Source organism: Dromiciops gliroides, chromosome 4 (assembly GCF_019393635.1).
Source record: "Dromiciops gliroides isolate mDroGli1 chromosome 4, mDroGli1.pri, whole genome shotgun sequence".
Classification (NCBI taxonomy): domain Eukaryota; kingdom Metazoa; phylum Chordata; class Mammalia; order Microbiotheria; family Microbiotheriidae; genus Dromiciops; species Dromiciops gliroides.
The window spans coordinates 187,736,504-187,751,935 of NC_057864.1; the positions used below are offsets into that span (position 1 = coordinate 187,736,504).

A 15,432-nucleotide genomic window follows, 5' to 3' on the forward strand; every position below is an offset into this window, starting at 1 on the left:
ACACTGCCTCCCTGCAATGACAAGTTTCCTCCAGAATGAAAATCTGTAACCTATGTGCATCATGAGCATATTTTCTCTTGGCATAGCAGAAAGAGCAACATACTCAAAGTTGGGCAGACCTGGGTTCAAATCCTACTCTTACTGGATGTATGAACTTGAGCATGTCACTTATATTCTCAGTGCCTCAGTTTCTTCATCAATAAAATAAGGGAGTTGAACAGGACCACTAAGGTTCCTTCCAGCTCAAAAATCTCAGATCCTATGATCCTTTATTGGGCAAAGAAAAGAGTGTTATCTCCACCCTCCATAATAATAACCCTTCAGAGACTTCATGATAACTCTTAGGAAGTAATCTCTGGGCTTTAATTTTGATACCCCTAGCAACAACATGAGCCCATTTCCATTTGTTTGGCCTTAGTGGAAACAAAAACCCAGCATCATTTGGCCCCCACCCCCTACATGCTCCCAGTTTCTGTCCTAGGGATAGCTAGATGATGATGTGGTGGTTAGTGTTGGACTTAGTGCTGGGAAGATCTGAGTTCAAATCCTGCCTCAGATACTTACTAGCTATCTGACATTGGGCAAGTAGGTTAAATTCTCTCAGGCAGTTTCCTCATCTATAAAATAGCCTTTATTAATAGCACCTACCTCACAGGGTTGTTGTGAAGCTCAAATGGGATAACACATGTAAATCCTTTGCAAACTTTAAAGTAGTAAGTAAATGCCAGCTATGATTATTTATTATCTCCATGTCCTAGTCCTTCCAGCTCACCAGCCCCCCAGTGACTCATCTCTGAGCTTCCCAAGGAAGCCCCCACCCTCTGCTCTCTTCCCATCTCCCCACCCCCTTGAGTGGAAAAACACACACACACACACACACACACACACACACACACACACACACACACACACACACACACACACACACCTCCCCCAGCAATAGGACCAGCCTCTTCCTCCTCAGCCTCATAGTCCTCTCCTCCCTACACCCCCCTCCCAACACACACCCCGGCTTCCTCTCTGGGGCCTGAGAGCACATTCAGCTTCGGTTTCCTCCGAGGGGGGTAAGTTTGAGGGAGGAAGAAGAGGAGTGACACCCAATTAAGCCCCTGCTTCACCCTTCCCCTTTGAGCAGGGTCTGAGTGGAGTCAAGAGAAGGACAGGGGAGCAAACATCGGCTTCCTCTTGTCCCGGAATGAGCCTCACCCCCCTCCCCTGGCCAGGTTTGTCTCTCTGTCCCCAAAGAGAGAGCCAGCAAGAGGGAGGGCAGGTCAGGCAGCCAATCAGAGCGCAGGAAAGGCACAAAACTGGTCGGTGGCTCTGAGTGGCTGCCTAGTGAGAGAAGGGTAGCCACAACCCGGGGGACCATGGCTGAGCTGCAACAGCTCCTGGAGTTTGAGATCCCCGAGGGCCGGGAGGCCCTCCGAAGCAACCACAGCAGCCTCCTCAGAGTTGCTGACTACTGTGAAAGCAACTATGTTCAGGTAGGTAGTGCCCGACTCTGCTCCATCCAACCTCCCTCCCATTGATTGCACTGGCTCCCCAGTACTTGGATGCCATCCCCAGCTAAATCCCCATCCTTAACACTGCTCCTTCCCATCTCTGACTCTGAGCTCTTCCACCCCTGACACTAAACCTATTTCTATAATCCCGACTCTTATCTCTAACACTGAACCCCAATTCCCATCAGCCCCAGGGCCTAGGCCATTTGAACCTGCTTTCTGTGGAATCCTGGGTGGGGGAGACTTGGTCAAAATCATTACCCCCATCTAAAAAAGTCTCCATTTCTTTGCAAGACCCTCCACCCCTTCCCCGATCCCTACCTGCACAGCACTTGGTCCCTGGCCATAGCTACAGAGCCCAATTAAGTTCATTTCATGCTGAGGTCTTCCAGTGAGAGGTGATACCATCTTAAACTATGAACCCTTTTCACACTTTCTCTTACCTCCTGACCCCTACCCATCCACCCAGAGAAGAGGAGGGCTAGAGGTGAGATCTTGGGGAGAAAAAACCAACCAAACAAACAAAAAAAACACCAACCCTTTCCATTCTTCATAGTAGGCATGGTAAGTCTCTGGGGCAATAAATGGAAGAAAATTAATGGTGAGTTGAGTTGATCCTAGGAAAACTTAAGAAAAAGAAGAAAAGATGGGTTAGACTGTATTAGTGTGGGACTCTGAGGAAAGAAGATGCAAGATGATCTCTGGGAGGGACCTACCAATTAAGGGAAAAGATTCTGGGATTTTTAGAGTTCTCTGGATTCTGTGGTTATCCAAGCAACTGGGAGCTACTTGGCTGGAGCTATCTGCCTTCCCTGGATTTCTTTCCCCCACTCCTCTCAGACTTGTAAGGCAAAAGAAGCTTGCCACTTTGGTGAGGGTGGGGTAGGGGGAAGAGATATTGTTTAGGGAGAGCCAGTGGAAAGACACTGAGGGAGAAAATCAAGGGCTCTGTCAAGTGTATACATATGAGAGAGGTAGAATGATGAAATTTCTGTTCATATTGGCACTGTGACATACAAGTATGATACCAGACAGTATGCAAGATAGCAGCTGTTCTTGGGCCATTGATGGCCAGTCTCACCCATACTGTAATGTGGAATAATTCAGTTCAGTTCAACAAACTGAGAAGAAAGCCTTGGCTTTAGAGTTGGGCAACCTTGGGTTCAAATCTCGCATCTGCTACCCGGGTGACCTGGGTCTGATCTTCAACTTCCTCAGCTGTATCTGTGAGAAAAATAGGCCCTTCTGCTTCTGAAGCCCTTCCTTCTGGAGATCTCAAAGCATTTTTTCCCAGAGAGGTTGTCTTTTGCCTCACTGGAAGGGAAAGAAGGAAGGAGGAGGCAAGTTTCAGATTAAGAAACTGAAGTTAAGAGGAAGGAAGAAATTCACTCGGTCAGCAAGGGTATCCGAGGCCAAAACTGGGGTTCGCAGAAACTTCGAGACTCTGGTCTCTGCAATTCAGTGAACTAACTAGACTTTTCAGGCCATAACTGGCTGCTTTCTTTGCTATATCTGGGAAACTTGCAAGTTGCTTCATCAAGCTGGGGGGAGATGGGTGGCTGTTCACTGCTGTTATTTAAAGAGAACCCTGCTCTACCCATCCCCTCTGCACACTTCTCCCCAGTCTGACCAGGTGTCAGGAAAACCACAAGGGTAACAAGGAGATGTCGGGGTTAACCACAGTTCTGTATAGCTCATTTCTCAGGATTGACTGAGTTTCTGGATTTGGGGTAATTGGTTTGAAATCTTTGGAGGGAGGGACTCTCAAACTCCATCATAGGGTCCTCCTCATCCCCTTGCCCTTTATCTTCTTTCCCCACTTGACTCCAGGGGCTTTTTCCTCATCAGCCAAAACCAGAGTCAAGGCTCAGAGATGGGGTGCAGCCTTCAACCTCCCAGATCTGGGCCCAAACAGCTGTTTCCTAATAAGGGTTAGAAGAAACCTTACAGATGCTCTGTAAATTCAAGCTGGAGTCAGCTTGAGCTCCTGAGAGCATTTACCTCATTCATTGTTTTGTTGATTCTCTAGGCTTAAGAAAATTATGGAGAAAAGGTCAATAATGTAGTTTAAATTTTAAAGGAGGTGTCTTAGTGGGCCAACACACTCTTGCTTGTAGGTCATCTCATCTAAACCCTATGTTTTCTTTTTTTGGAGGTAATTAAGGTTAAATGACTTGCCCAAGGTCACACAGCTAATAAGTGTCTGAGGCTGGATTTAAACTTGGGTCCTCCTGACTTCAGGACCAGTGGTCTATCCACTGTGCCACCTAGCTGCTCCCAAACTCTATGTTTTCAAGAAGAAACTGAGACTGACAAAAGTTTAGTGACTTTCCCAAGATATTCAGTATCACAGTTGAAATTTTAACATTTAATATTTTTCTCAGTGCCCAACACAGTGCTTTGCACACAGTAAGTACTTAATAAATGTTTATTACCGGGGGCAGCTAGGTGGTGCAGTGGATTAAGCACCTGCCCTGGATTCAGGAGGACCTGAGTTCAAATCTGGCCTCAGACACTTGACACTTACTAGCTGTGTGACCCTGGGCAAGTCACTTAACCTTCATTGCCCCGCCCCCCCAAAATGTTTATTATTGGTAAATATTATGAATAAGTACACTAGCTAGCACTGATATAGTGTTTGCAGAATGGTTGCATTTTATCTTCACAACAATCCTGGGAGGTAGGTGCTATTATGATTAGTCCCACTTTACAGATGAGGAAACGGAGGCTAAAAAGATGAAGTGACGGGGCAGCTAGGTGGCACAGTGGATAGAGCACCAGCCCTGGAGTCAAGGAGTACCTGAGTTTAAATCAGGCCTCAGACACTTAACACTTACTAGCTGTGTGACCCTGGGCAAGTCACTTAACCCCAACCTCACTAAAAAAAAAAAAAAGATGAAGTGACTTGCCTAGGATCAAAAAGATAAGAGCTCAGGTTTGCCTCATTCTAATTTCAGCACTTTAGCTACTATTAATGTAATTAATTCATTTCCTACTTCTGTGCTTGTCCACATAGCAGCTAATTACTCCTTCCCTCCTCCAAGCCATGTACCACATTCTAACATGTACTATAGTTGTTTATGTACAGGTCATATCTCCCCAGCTAAACTGTAAGCTCCTATAGGGCAGGGGTGGTGTCTTTTACCTACGTTGATATCTTACCAATGCCCAACACGGTATTTGGCACATAGGCATTTAATAAGTGAATACTGACTATTGTTATTAACTTTGCACATAGTAGACCCTTGACAGTCTTTGACAAATGGAGTGAATAGGAAAATTCATCTGTCCAGTCCTCTTGCCTCTCTCTTTTTCCCTGACCATTATTAGTCCATCCTCCAATAGCCAGGGAGGAAAGGAGGTCTCCATGGGTGCCTAAAGATGAAAAGGAAGTTGGGTGGATCGCCTGTGTCAACCCTCCTGTCTGGGAAAAGAAAACTGCTCTACCAGATAGACAGAGCCATCACTAGCCATGCTTGGGCCCGGGAGCTAGAAAAAAATCTTTTGGAGCAAGGGAGAGAGACTTTGGGACACTAAGCCTAGGGAACAGGGGAAACAGACAGAGACCCTATGAGACAGTAAGGCCACCACAGGGGTAAGGGAGAGAGGTAGCCACAGAAAAGCTTATGTGGTGTACAGTGGTGACGGCTAATGCTTCCTGGTAGCCAGGGCTCCTTTTTTTTTTTTTTTTTAGTGAGGCAATTGGGGTTAAGTGACTTGCCCAGGGTCACACAGCTAGTAAGTGTTAAGTGTCTGAGGTCAGATTTGAACTCAGGTACTCCTGACTCTAGGGCCAGTGCTCTATCCACTGCGCCACTTAGCTGCCCCTAGCCAGGGGTTCTTAACCTGGGATCCACAGACTCCTAGGGAGTTCATGAACTTGGATGAGGAAAAAAAAAATCACGTCCTTGTTTTCACTGGCCTCTAGCTAAAATTGAGCATTTCTTTCCATTATTTAAAAACTGGATTCTGAGGAGGGGGTCCCTAGGCTTTATCAGACTGCCCAAGGAGTCCAGGATACAAAAAAGGTTTAGAACCCCTGTACTAAGCTCAGTTGTCTCTACCAGTTTAAAAAAAAAAAATCGAAGTGCTGGCAATGCCTTCTATATTTCAGCATCCTAACCCTGCAGGTTTTTTGAGGGTGACAGGAAAGTCCTTTCTGAGATCTCTTGCCAGGCCTTTCTTCATCACTCATGCCGAGGTATCAGTCTTAATGCACTTAATTTCTGTGGTGATCCTTTTTTCCTTTTTTTAACCTTCTACTCTTAGAGTGATAGTTGTGGTATAGTGGGAAGGGCCCTTGATTTGAAATTATGAGACTTGGGGTGAAGTCCTTATTTTCTGTGAAACCTTAGGCAAATCATTTCCTCTGCACGGGGCTTTAGTTTGCCCATATATAAAAAGAGAGGTTAGTATTCGGGACCTTAAGCAATGATGCGTGTGAGGTCTGGGCAAAGGGCTGCACTGGAAGTAGAACTGCATGTCTTACAGGCCACAGAAAAGAGGAAAGCCCTGGAGGAAACCATGGCTTTTACCACTCAGGCCTTGGCCAGTGTGGCCTACCAGATCAGCAATCTGGCTGGCCATCTGCTGAGGATGCTGGATCTCCAGGACACTGGGCTGAGGCAGGTGGAGGCCAATGTGAGCACACTGGACCAGGTAAGGACGAGGAGGAAGAGCCAGTTCAGCTGTCTTTGGCCCAACCTAACAGAGCCAATCCTATCCCCCTTCCTCCTTCCTATAGCATGCACCTAGCCATGAGTCTTTAAACTTAGGTCCGATAACTTGTTTTTTAAAAATATATATTTTGCTAGCTATATTTCAGTGGAATTGGTTTTCTTTGTAGTCTTTGTGTTTTATTTTGCACACTTAAGGACACAGTTTTCAGAAATTATCTATGGGCCTCATGAACTGTCAAAAGGTCCATGATACAAAAATTCTTAAGAAACCTTGTCCTGGATCCTCCCTCCCAGGAGGCCATTCCCCACCCATAATTGCCATCAAATCTCTAGGTCCACTGTGGCCATTCCCCTTGCAAATTGATTTGGGCTCCCAAAGTTTCTCCTCTTTGCGCTGTGTTGTCTAGAGGACAAGGAATATGAATGTTTCCCAAGGCTGGCTCCCGGCTTTGTCTGTAGTCATGGCTAAGGTCTCAAGAATCATGGCTTTAGAGATCATCTAGTCTCACCCTTTCATTTGTCAGAGGAGGAAACTGAGGGCCACAGGGGTTATGTGATGAGTCCAAGGTTATACAAATCATACATAAGTGGCAGAGACTGGACTCAAACCTAGGTCCTCTAACTCCACAGCCAGCCCTCTTTCCATTTTACTAGGAGATGGACAGAGAATCCTGCTCTCCAGTAGAGGATGGGCAGTGGACTGGACATAGCACCTTAGAGCAAAAGATTAGCACCAGGGTATGTTCGAGCAGGAGGCTGAACTCTGCGGAAATATGTCCCTCACTTCCCCTCACCCTCGCCCCCACACCGTCCTCTTTCCTTCCTGCATACACAAGTGCACTTCTGGCCTGTGACAGACACGTGAATCTCCCCCCTCCCCCAACCCCCTTCCACCAGCTCATGGGGTGTGCCCTTTCCTTTTGCCCTAGCACACAATTCCTTTTCTCCAGGTTCCGAGTCTCCAGTGAGAATTCCATGGAGGAACAGAGCACATCCATCCACCCTTCCTATCCAGGCCTTCAGACCCCAGATCCCCTCCCACCTCACCCCTTTGGTTGGAATGATGTGTTCTGAGCCAATCTAGCTCCCTCCCAGCAGCCCTCCCCTCAACCCCACCCCCTGGGGGATTCCATGTTTTCTCCCTTCCTCCTGTTCCTGTCTGTCTAATAATAATTGCCATTCCCTCTCCACAGGAAGTTACTGAAGTGGCTCCATCCTCCCCCCTTTTCCCCCCATACGTACACACCACTCCCTACTGTAATTACTGTGTGACCTTGGAAACATAGCTTAGCCTCCCTGGCCCTCATCTCTATGTGGTATCTTCCTCCTCCCCCCCTCCACCTCCCCACCATGGTTTGAAAGGGTCCTTAAAGAGTTCTGTCAGGCCCTGGATCGATGCCCACAACACTTACCCTCCCTTGACCTCTCACATCACTTCCCCCCTCCCATCTCCAGATGGTGAACATGCACAAGGAGAAGGTTGCCCGAAGGGAGATTGGAACGTTGGCTGTGTTCCAGAGGCTTCCTTCAAACCAGAAGATCGTCCCCCCTGAGAACCTGCCTGTGCTGGAACCCTACTATAGGAAACCTCTCAACTTTGCCTGCCTGGATGATGTTGGGCATGGGATCAAGGTAGAACCGGAGGTTCCCCCAATCTTGGCCATGCCCTCAGGCTTCCTCCCTCCAACATTAACTTCTTTTTTTTTTTTTAATTTTAGTGAGGCAATTGGGGTTAAGTGACTTGCCCAGGGTCACACAGCTAGTTAAGTGTTAAGTGTCTGAGGCCGGATTTGAACTCAGGTACTCCTGATTCCAGGGCCGGTGCTCTATCCACTGCGCCATCTAGCTGCCCCCAACATTAACTTCTAACCCATGAACGGGCTACTGTTTCTGACTCTGGGGGAGACACAAAACTCAACTTCCCCCCTTGTATCCTCCGTACTTCCCAATCTCCCTTTTGAGCAAATTGCTCTACTTCTTACGTCTCCTATTGTCTTAGACCTTTCACAATTGTCCCTTAATACCCTGGCGTTCCACGCCCCCAAACAAGTTTAAAATTATTATTATTATTATTATTACTGAGTGTGAAGTTAGGTTCCAAGTTTTCTCTCTTACTGTGGGGTCCTGAGGAAAAGCAGTAGGTGCTGGGGCCTGGGTGTGCAAGAGAACGGCCCCCACCACTGCATGAAATAGACACTTCCTCTGTCTGGGGGTTTGAGGTCTTACTGCTTTCTCAGCCGCTGTCAGTGCTGTCAGGGTGGAGAGAAGGAGGTGGGGTTGGGCCGCAGCTGCTTACCGGAGCTCTCAGGGAACCTGGGGGTGGGGGAATCCTCCAGAGCAGTCCTCCCGATTCCTCCCCTCGTCCCCCACTTCCTCACTCTGGGAGATTGGGTTCTTCAAATCTCTATTTCTTCAGCCGTTAATATGGTCATTTTCGATAATCCCTTGATCTCATTCCAAAGGAAATTCCACACACTCTGTCACCCAAGCCACATCTATCTTAAATCCCTCTTGCTGCATGCAGATTAAAAGTCCATTTCCTCTTGCTGTGAGTGGAAGTGGCAATGACCACCATCCACATGGAAGATCACACTGTCCCTTTTTCCTGCCCTTGTCATCGACTGCCCCTTATAAAAAATAGCTTTAATATAAATCGATTCCCTTACACACACACACACGCTTTTTTTTTTGCCCTTTTCATCAAGGGCTCCTGATGAGTAGGACCTCAAAGGGACAGCGTTCCTTACACATGGATACTTTTTTTTTTTTCAGGGCAATGAGGGTTAAGTGACTTGCCCAGGGTCACACAGCTAGTAAGTGTCGAGTGTCTGAGGCTAGATTTGAACTCAGGTCCTCCTGAATCCAAGGCCAGTGCTTTATCCACTGCACCACCTAGCTGCCCCACACATGGATACTTTCAGCAGTTCCCTAACAAAACAAAAACAAGCTAACAAAACCACCATTAGGTGCTCATTTGCATATTACTGTGAATTCTGTCCTTTGCTTGATCTATTGAGGTCTAAAACACAAACACCTTCCCAGGCCTGGCCACTTTTTCCCCTGATACTTTCCAAAAACTGGCCTGACCTTCCAAAACTACTGCTTGATCCCTGTAAGGGAAGCCTCCCCCTTCCCTGAGAGTTCTGGGCCTCTCTGTTGGAGTCAGAGGTCTGGTCCCTTCTCAGGTTCTACTGTTAAGGCTCTTATACAGAGGGAGGAAAAAATCTGGATGGAGGCAGGAGGGAAGGAGGTTGTTGGAAGATTAAGGGGCCAAAAACATTGAGGGAAGTGTCTTCTCCAAAAGACTAAGAGAGAAGATATGGGGATGTTGTGGCTGAAGAGAGGAAGTGGCTGGCAGACAGGGTGTCTGCCTCAGCTCTGACTCTGGTGGCAGTGAAGTCTGCATACCTCATGCTTCTGATGTGTGCTGGGTCCAACTGCTGTGGTTGGAGACTGTCAGACAAGAGAGAGGGGAGGTGTAGCTGGGAAGCGAAACTGAGAATTGGCAGTCATTTTCCCCACCCAGTTCCCATCACTGGTACCCTAGTTCCTCTTTCAATTCCTTTTGAGGTCAAGGAAAGGATAGGAAGGAATGGGGAGTAGTGGGGAGAAGAGGGCAGCCCCTTAACTTTGGCCCATTTCTCCTCTCCTAGGATCTGAGCACCCAGCTGTCCAGAACTGGGACACTTTCCCGAAAGAGCATCAAGACTGCAGTTGCCCCAGCCTCAGGAACATTGGGGTGAGTGAGGTTCTTGTATAGCTCAAAAACCCTTATTTGTCCCTGGCTGGGCCGTCCCTTCCCTCTTTTCCCCAGATCACTCCCAGACCTTCTCTATTCCCTATCTAGTGGAGGTAGGTGAAGCAGTGGGAAAAGCATAGAGCCTGGAGTCAGGAAGACCTGTAACCAAATCCGGCTGACCCTGAGCAAGTCACCTAGCCTCATTCGGCCTCAGTTTCCACAACTATAAAGTGGAGATTATAATAACACCTACCTCCCAGAGTTGTCGAGAGGATCAATCAGATTTGTAAAGCGCTTCGAACAATGCCTGGCACATAATTGGCACTTAATGTGTGTTTTTCTTCCTTTCTCCTTCCACCACCTCATTTTGTCATTCCCCTCATTCTCCTCCAGTCGGGTCCCCAGAGTTCCTGAACCTGTACACCTCCCAGTCATTCCTGATGACAAAATCTCTGGAGCCTCCTCTCTGACCTCTACCAGGTAAACACTATCCACTGGTAAAGACTGGTGGCTGGGGAGGGAACAGCTGCCCTTCAGAAGTAGTTATCTTGGCCACAATTGCTTCCTTCCTCCCCTGTCCTTGGGATATATGGAGTCTGGGCAGTCAAAGATTGTGGGACTAGGTAATTAGGTGGTTGGGGATCAGGATCAAAGAGTCAAGGTCCTCAGATGTCCCTTTGTCCTTCTTTGGACTCCAGTAGCACTGAAGGCATCTGTGGGTTCCCCGTGGCCAAGGTGTCGATGCTGCCCCAAGCCCCACCACTTCCTGGCTCCACTTCCTCAAGCACTGAAGCACTGGAGAAATCTCTTCCTGAGGAGCTGTCCACACCCCAGACAGGTAAAGGGCCCCACACCTCCCTCATTCCTCTCTCCAGCTCCCTCCACATCCCTTCTGGTCTCAGGTTCCTCTTTCATTCACCTTCACCAAAAGAACCTTCAGTTTTCTGCTTTAGATTGTAATACACTGCCCCAAAGGTAGCTGTGGGGGGAAATCCCCAAGTGGGATATACTACTTGGGGGATAGGATTGTGAAGGTACTTAACTTCTTTAACAAAGATTTACGAAATTAAGTGTAGCATATATCTAGACTTGTTCTACATCTTGTGGAAGACGTGGCAAAAGACAGGGTCTATTTTCTTGTCTTCTGCCCAAGATCCTCCCCTCCTACCAACTTCTGCTTTCCTTTCAGCACCAGATCTGCCCTTGCCCTTAGACCTGCCCCCACCCCTAGACCTGCCCCCAACCATGGAGACTGATGAACTGATGCTGCCACCTCCTCCACCCCCTGATTTTGACCTGGAAGAACCGACCTGGGCTCCTGCTCAGTACTTGGAGAAAGGTACTACTTTCTAGGTATTACGGAGAAAGAGCAGCTAGGTGGAACAGCAAATAGTGCCAGGTCTAGAGTCAGGAAGACTCATCTTCCTGAGTTCAAATCTGGCCTCAGACACTTTCTAGATGTGTGACCCAGGGGAAATCGCTTAACCCTGTTTGCCTCAGTTTCCTCATCTGTAAAATGAGCCGGAGAAGGTAATGGCAAAGCACTCCAGTATTGTTGCCAAGAAAACCCCAGATGGGGTCATGAAGAGTCAGACGTGACTGAAATAACTGAACAGCAGCACTTAGAGAAAAGTGTTACACCAGCAAGGTTTCACACCATTTGGATGCCTAGGTTCCCTGGGTCCAGCCTCCCAACAGCCTCATTTGAAAGAAATGGGGCTTAAAAAAAAATGGGGGGGGGGCAACTAGGTGGTGCAGTGGATAAAGCACCGGCCCTGGATTCAGGAGTCCCTGAGTTCAAATCAGGCCTCAGACATTTGACACTTACTAGCTGTGTGACCCTGGGCAAGTCACTTAACCCCCACTACCTTGCAAAAAAAACAAACAAAAAAACAAAACAGAAATGGGACTTCATGGTTTCAGCAAGAAACCTCATTTACAAATGAAGAGACCCTTCCAGATCTAGTACTGGTACTGAGAAGTTTGCTCTTTCCAGCATACCAAAGGGTTGGTTGGCATCTTCCTTTCCATGATCCCTTAGAAACTCGTTTCTAGTGACCTCAGATATCTTGTCTAGTGTTCCCCAGGAAAGCTATACTGTGAACTAGTAAAATATCTAAATACTATGCCACTGATTCCATGCTTCTTGTAGTTTTAGTCTTTCCCTTTAACTGTTGGCTCAGGAGGGCAAGGACCCAGAACTTAAGAGGAAGAGAAATTTTGTAAAATATGCACTTAAATTAAGAAACTTCAACAGTTATTTATTTGCCCCAGGGGGGTAAATCTGCATTTTATAAAGCTGAGACCTAGAGAAGTTAATGACAAGGCCACATAAAAGTCACCTAAGCTCTCTAGTCCTCAGGTTCCTTTGCTAAATGACAGTGTTGGATGAGATGATCTTTTAAGATCCCTTCCAACTTCAAATCTATGATCTTACAGGTTACAGAGTACATATCTGGCTTTTAATTCACTACTCCTTCCACATGTGATCTGCTCCAAGAATGAGAGGACCAGGGTTCAAATCCTGTCACTGAGTGACTTTGGGCTAGTCATTTATGCTCCTTAATCAGTTGCCTCATCTTTGATATGAGCAAATTTGATCCAGCTCTAAACATGAGCTTATGTGGTATGATTTTCAGACCTTGCCTGAGGCATAGACACGAATATGTCCAAATCAGGCTTTGAATCTGAGGAATTCAGAATCCGCCTCCCAAGGAAGCAGCAGATACCCTAATCAGATAACTGAAAATATTTCATGGCCAGGTTTATTTTCAACACATTCATTTCTGTAAATGGTTCCCCTTCCCAATTCTGGGTGGGTCAGTCTGACTTGGAAACAAGTTTTTACTGGGTAGCAGGGGGAAATGACTGGGAGAGAACACTACATAGTCAAAAGAGTAATCAGTAGATCTATGTCAGTTTGGAACAATAATAGCAAATATTTATAAATCACTTAAGTCCTATTATCACCATTTTACACATGAGGAAACAGGTAAAAAGAGGTTGTCTTGTCTGGGGTTACACAGCTGTATGAAGCAAGATTTGAATTCAGGTTTTTCTAAGCCAAGCCCAACACTATATGTGTAGAGTACCAGAGGTATCTATCCTTTTATAGTGCTTAACTTTTTTTTTTTAAATCAACGACTTAAAAGGCACAATTAACAGATTTATCAAATTTTCAGTTGGCACATGGCTGAGAAAGTTAAATCAGGACGCAAAAAAAATTTTGAAAAAGGAACAAAAGGCCAGCTCAAAGACAAAATTTAAAAGGGCAAATGCAAAAACCTTCACTTGGGTTTAAACAATCAATTGCATAAGCACAAGATGAGGGAAATGTGGCTAGACAATTCATGTGTAAATTGGTTGTTTTCATAGACTATAAAGTTTAAAAAACCTAATATGGTGCAATGAGAGGTATAGTATTCTGACTCAGATCATAGTCCCTCATCCCCTGTTCTGACATTTGGATTATCTAGTGTCATGTTCTAGGTACCGCATTTTAAGATGAATATTAACTGCAGGGCAGTCTGAATAAGCAAATGGACTGGGGACCATGTAGTAGAATTGGATGAAGACCTATCATGGGAGAAATGAACAAACTTGTTCTCTTTGGTTATATGGGGCAGAACTAAGTAGATCAGATGGGTGATTTCCAGAAGAAATGAGTGTCACTGGAGGTCTTCAAAAAGTTCGACAACCCCCTGTTGGGGATAACAATGGGGGGAATGGCTGTTCAGGTATGAATTAGATTTACCCTGAGGTCCTTTCCCACTTCAACATTGTAAGAGGTAGAAGTGAAGAGGGCAGCTAGTTGAATAGTGTCAGCCCTAGAGTCAGGGACTCCTCTTTGAGAGTTCAAATCTGGCTCAGACACTTACTAGCCATGTGACCCTGGGCAACTTAACCCTGTTTGCCCCAGTTTCCTCCTCTGTAAAAGAAGCTGGATAATGAAATGACAAAACCACTCTCATTATCTCTGCCAAGAAAAACCCCAGATGGAGTGATGAACAAGAGGGTAGTGAGCCTAAAACTGCATAGTAATAGTTGAGATTTATAACCACTTGAGAAATGGATCTCATTCACTCCTTAGGAATATAGTACTTCTTCCAGGAAGGTCTTTTAGCAAAATCCTTTTCATCTTTATTCTCCATATGGATCAGTGCCTCAGTGTACCACCTTAAGAGGCACCACCTCAGGCCAAGATAAATCAAGTGATTTGCCCAGGGTCACAGCTAGCTTTGAGGCAAGATTTAAACCCAGGATCCCTTGGGTGATACACCAAGCTGCTGAGTTTCCCTATTATCACTATGTGAGGGTCTCAGTGATATCCCCTCCTCCCACACAGTGGTGACGCTGTACCCCTACACCTGCCAGAAAGAAAATGAACTCTCCTTTGATGTGGGCACTACCATCTGTGTTACCCGCCGCTACTCGGATGGCTGGTGCGAGGGTGTCACCTCAGAGGGTTCTGGCTTCTTCCCTGGAAACTACGTGGAACCAAGCTGCTAATGGCCTGTCCTTCATGCCACCTGGGAATTCTGGTACCAAGATAGGGGCATGATTTAAGTGATGCCTTTATCTAGCCTTCACCTCTCCCTTGTGCTCAAGGGCCTTACCCTTTCCCCAATATTCCCAGTAACTTCAGCCATTCAGGCAAGCTTTCTCCTGTGCCTGGAGACAATTCCCTACTCCCACCCACCCCCAATTTGAATAAAACCCTGTTAAAGCTCTTGACTGTTCCAGCTTGGAGGAAAAGACACAGGACTTTGCTGGGATCTTCCCCTCCCATTTCCAGTTTTCAGCACCAATATTTTAAGGTCTGCTACATGAACACCATCCAACCTTGGAACAGATCCCACCCACCTAAGCCCTGGGAAATCCCTCTTCTAGGAAACTTATGTGTGACTTGGGCAAATCATTTCATGTATAGAGGCCTCGGATTTCACCTCCCTTAAATAGGTTGGATCCGACATCACCTCCTTTCTCTGGATTTGGGGGACTTCTAGCCCTTGTCCTGCTGGATTTGTCACCTTGCTGCCACCTCCATCCTGGTCCTGTTAAGCAGGAAGTTCCCTGAGAGCAGAGACTACCTATGTGTCCTGTACTTGACGACTCAGCCTTCAAGAGAAGGCTCAGAAAAGGGGGGGGGGGGGAAACGGCTAATCAATTGACTGGAGACCTCCCTCCTGCTGCCTCCCACACAAAGGAGACCTCACTCCGATGCCTTTTCCCCTTTGCTTCCTTTATAGCTCTCAGACACAGCAGGGAGAAAGGGAAGGAGGGGGACCTTAGGCTCGCGCTGGCTCTGCATAAAAACATCATGGCTTTTGAGTTCCAAACAACCGGAGATGGGGTTAAGGTGGGGGGGGGGGTGCCCAGCTCGGGCTGGAGGCTTTGGAGAGGTCACTGGCCTCTTGCTGCATAGATGGGGGTGGAAGGCGGGGACGACTAGGAGTTGGGACTGGGCACTACCTCATTTCACCACCAGAGGGCTATTTCCCTGACTCTTCCC

At 46.9% G+C, this 15,432-nt stretch overlaps 2 protein-coding genes across 5 annotated transcripts in view; one reads left to right on the forward strand and one right to left on the reverse strand.

Moving 5' to 3' along the window:
* GNGT2 (G protein subunit gamma transducin 2) overlaps window positions 1–15,432 on the reverse strand; it is a 76,690-nt gene that overhangs the window by 5,412 nt on the left and 55,846 nt on the right. Inside the window, exon 1 of one of the 4 annotated variants that reach the window (XM_044001412.1) lies at window positions 2,041–2,456. The exons of the other annotated variants lie outside the window; for them this stretch is intronic. The gene's annotated coding sequence lies outside the window, so the exon portion shown is untranslated. Of the gene's footprint in view, window positions 1–2,040; window positions 2,457–15,432 lie in introns of those variants that run through there. 4 annotated transcript variants of the gene reach the window in all.
* ABI3 (ABI family member 3) lies at window positions 972–15,326 on the forward strand. Its single transcript, XM_044001407.1, has 8 exons — window positions 972–1,484; window positions 5,994–6,161; window positions 7,637–7,813; window positions 9,835–9,920; window positions 10,314–10,400; window positions 10,619–10,758; window positions 11,110–11,259; window positions 14,266–15,326. The coding sequence occupies exons 1-8, from the start codon at window positions 1,368–1,370 to the stop codon at window positions 14,427–14,429; spliced, it is 1,089 nt and encodes a 362-aa protein (XP_043857342.1). The 5' UTR covers window positions 972–1,367; the 3' UTR covers window positions 14,430–15,326.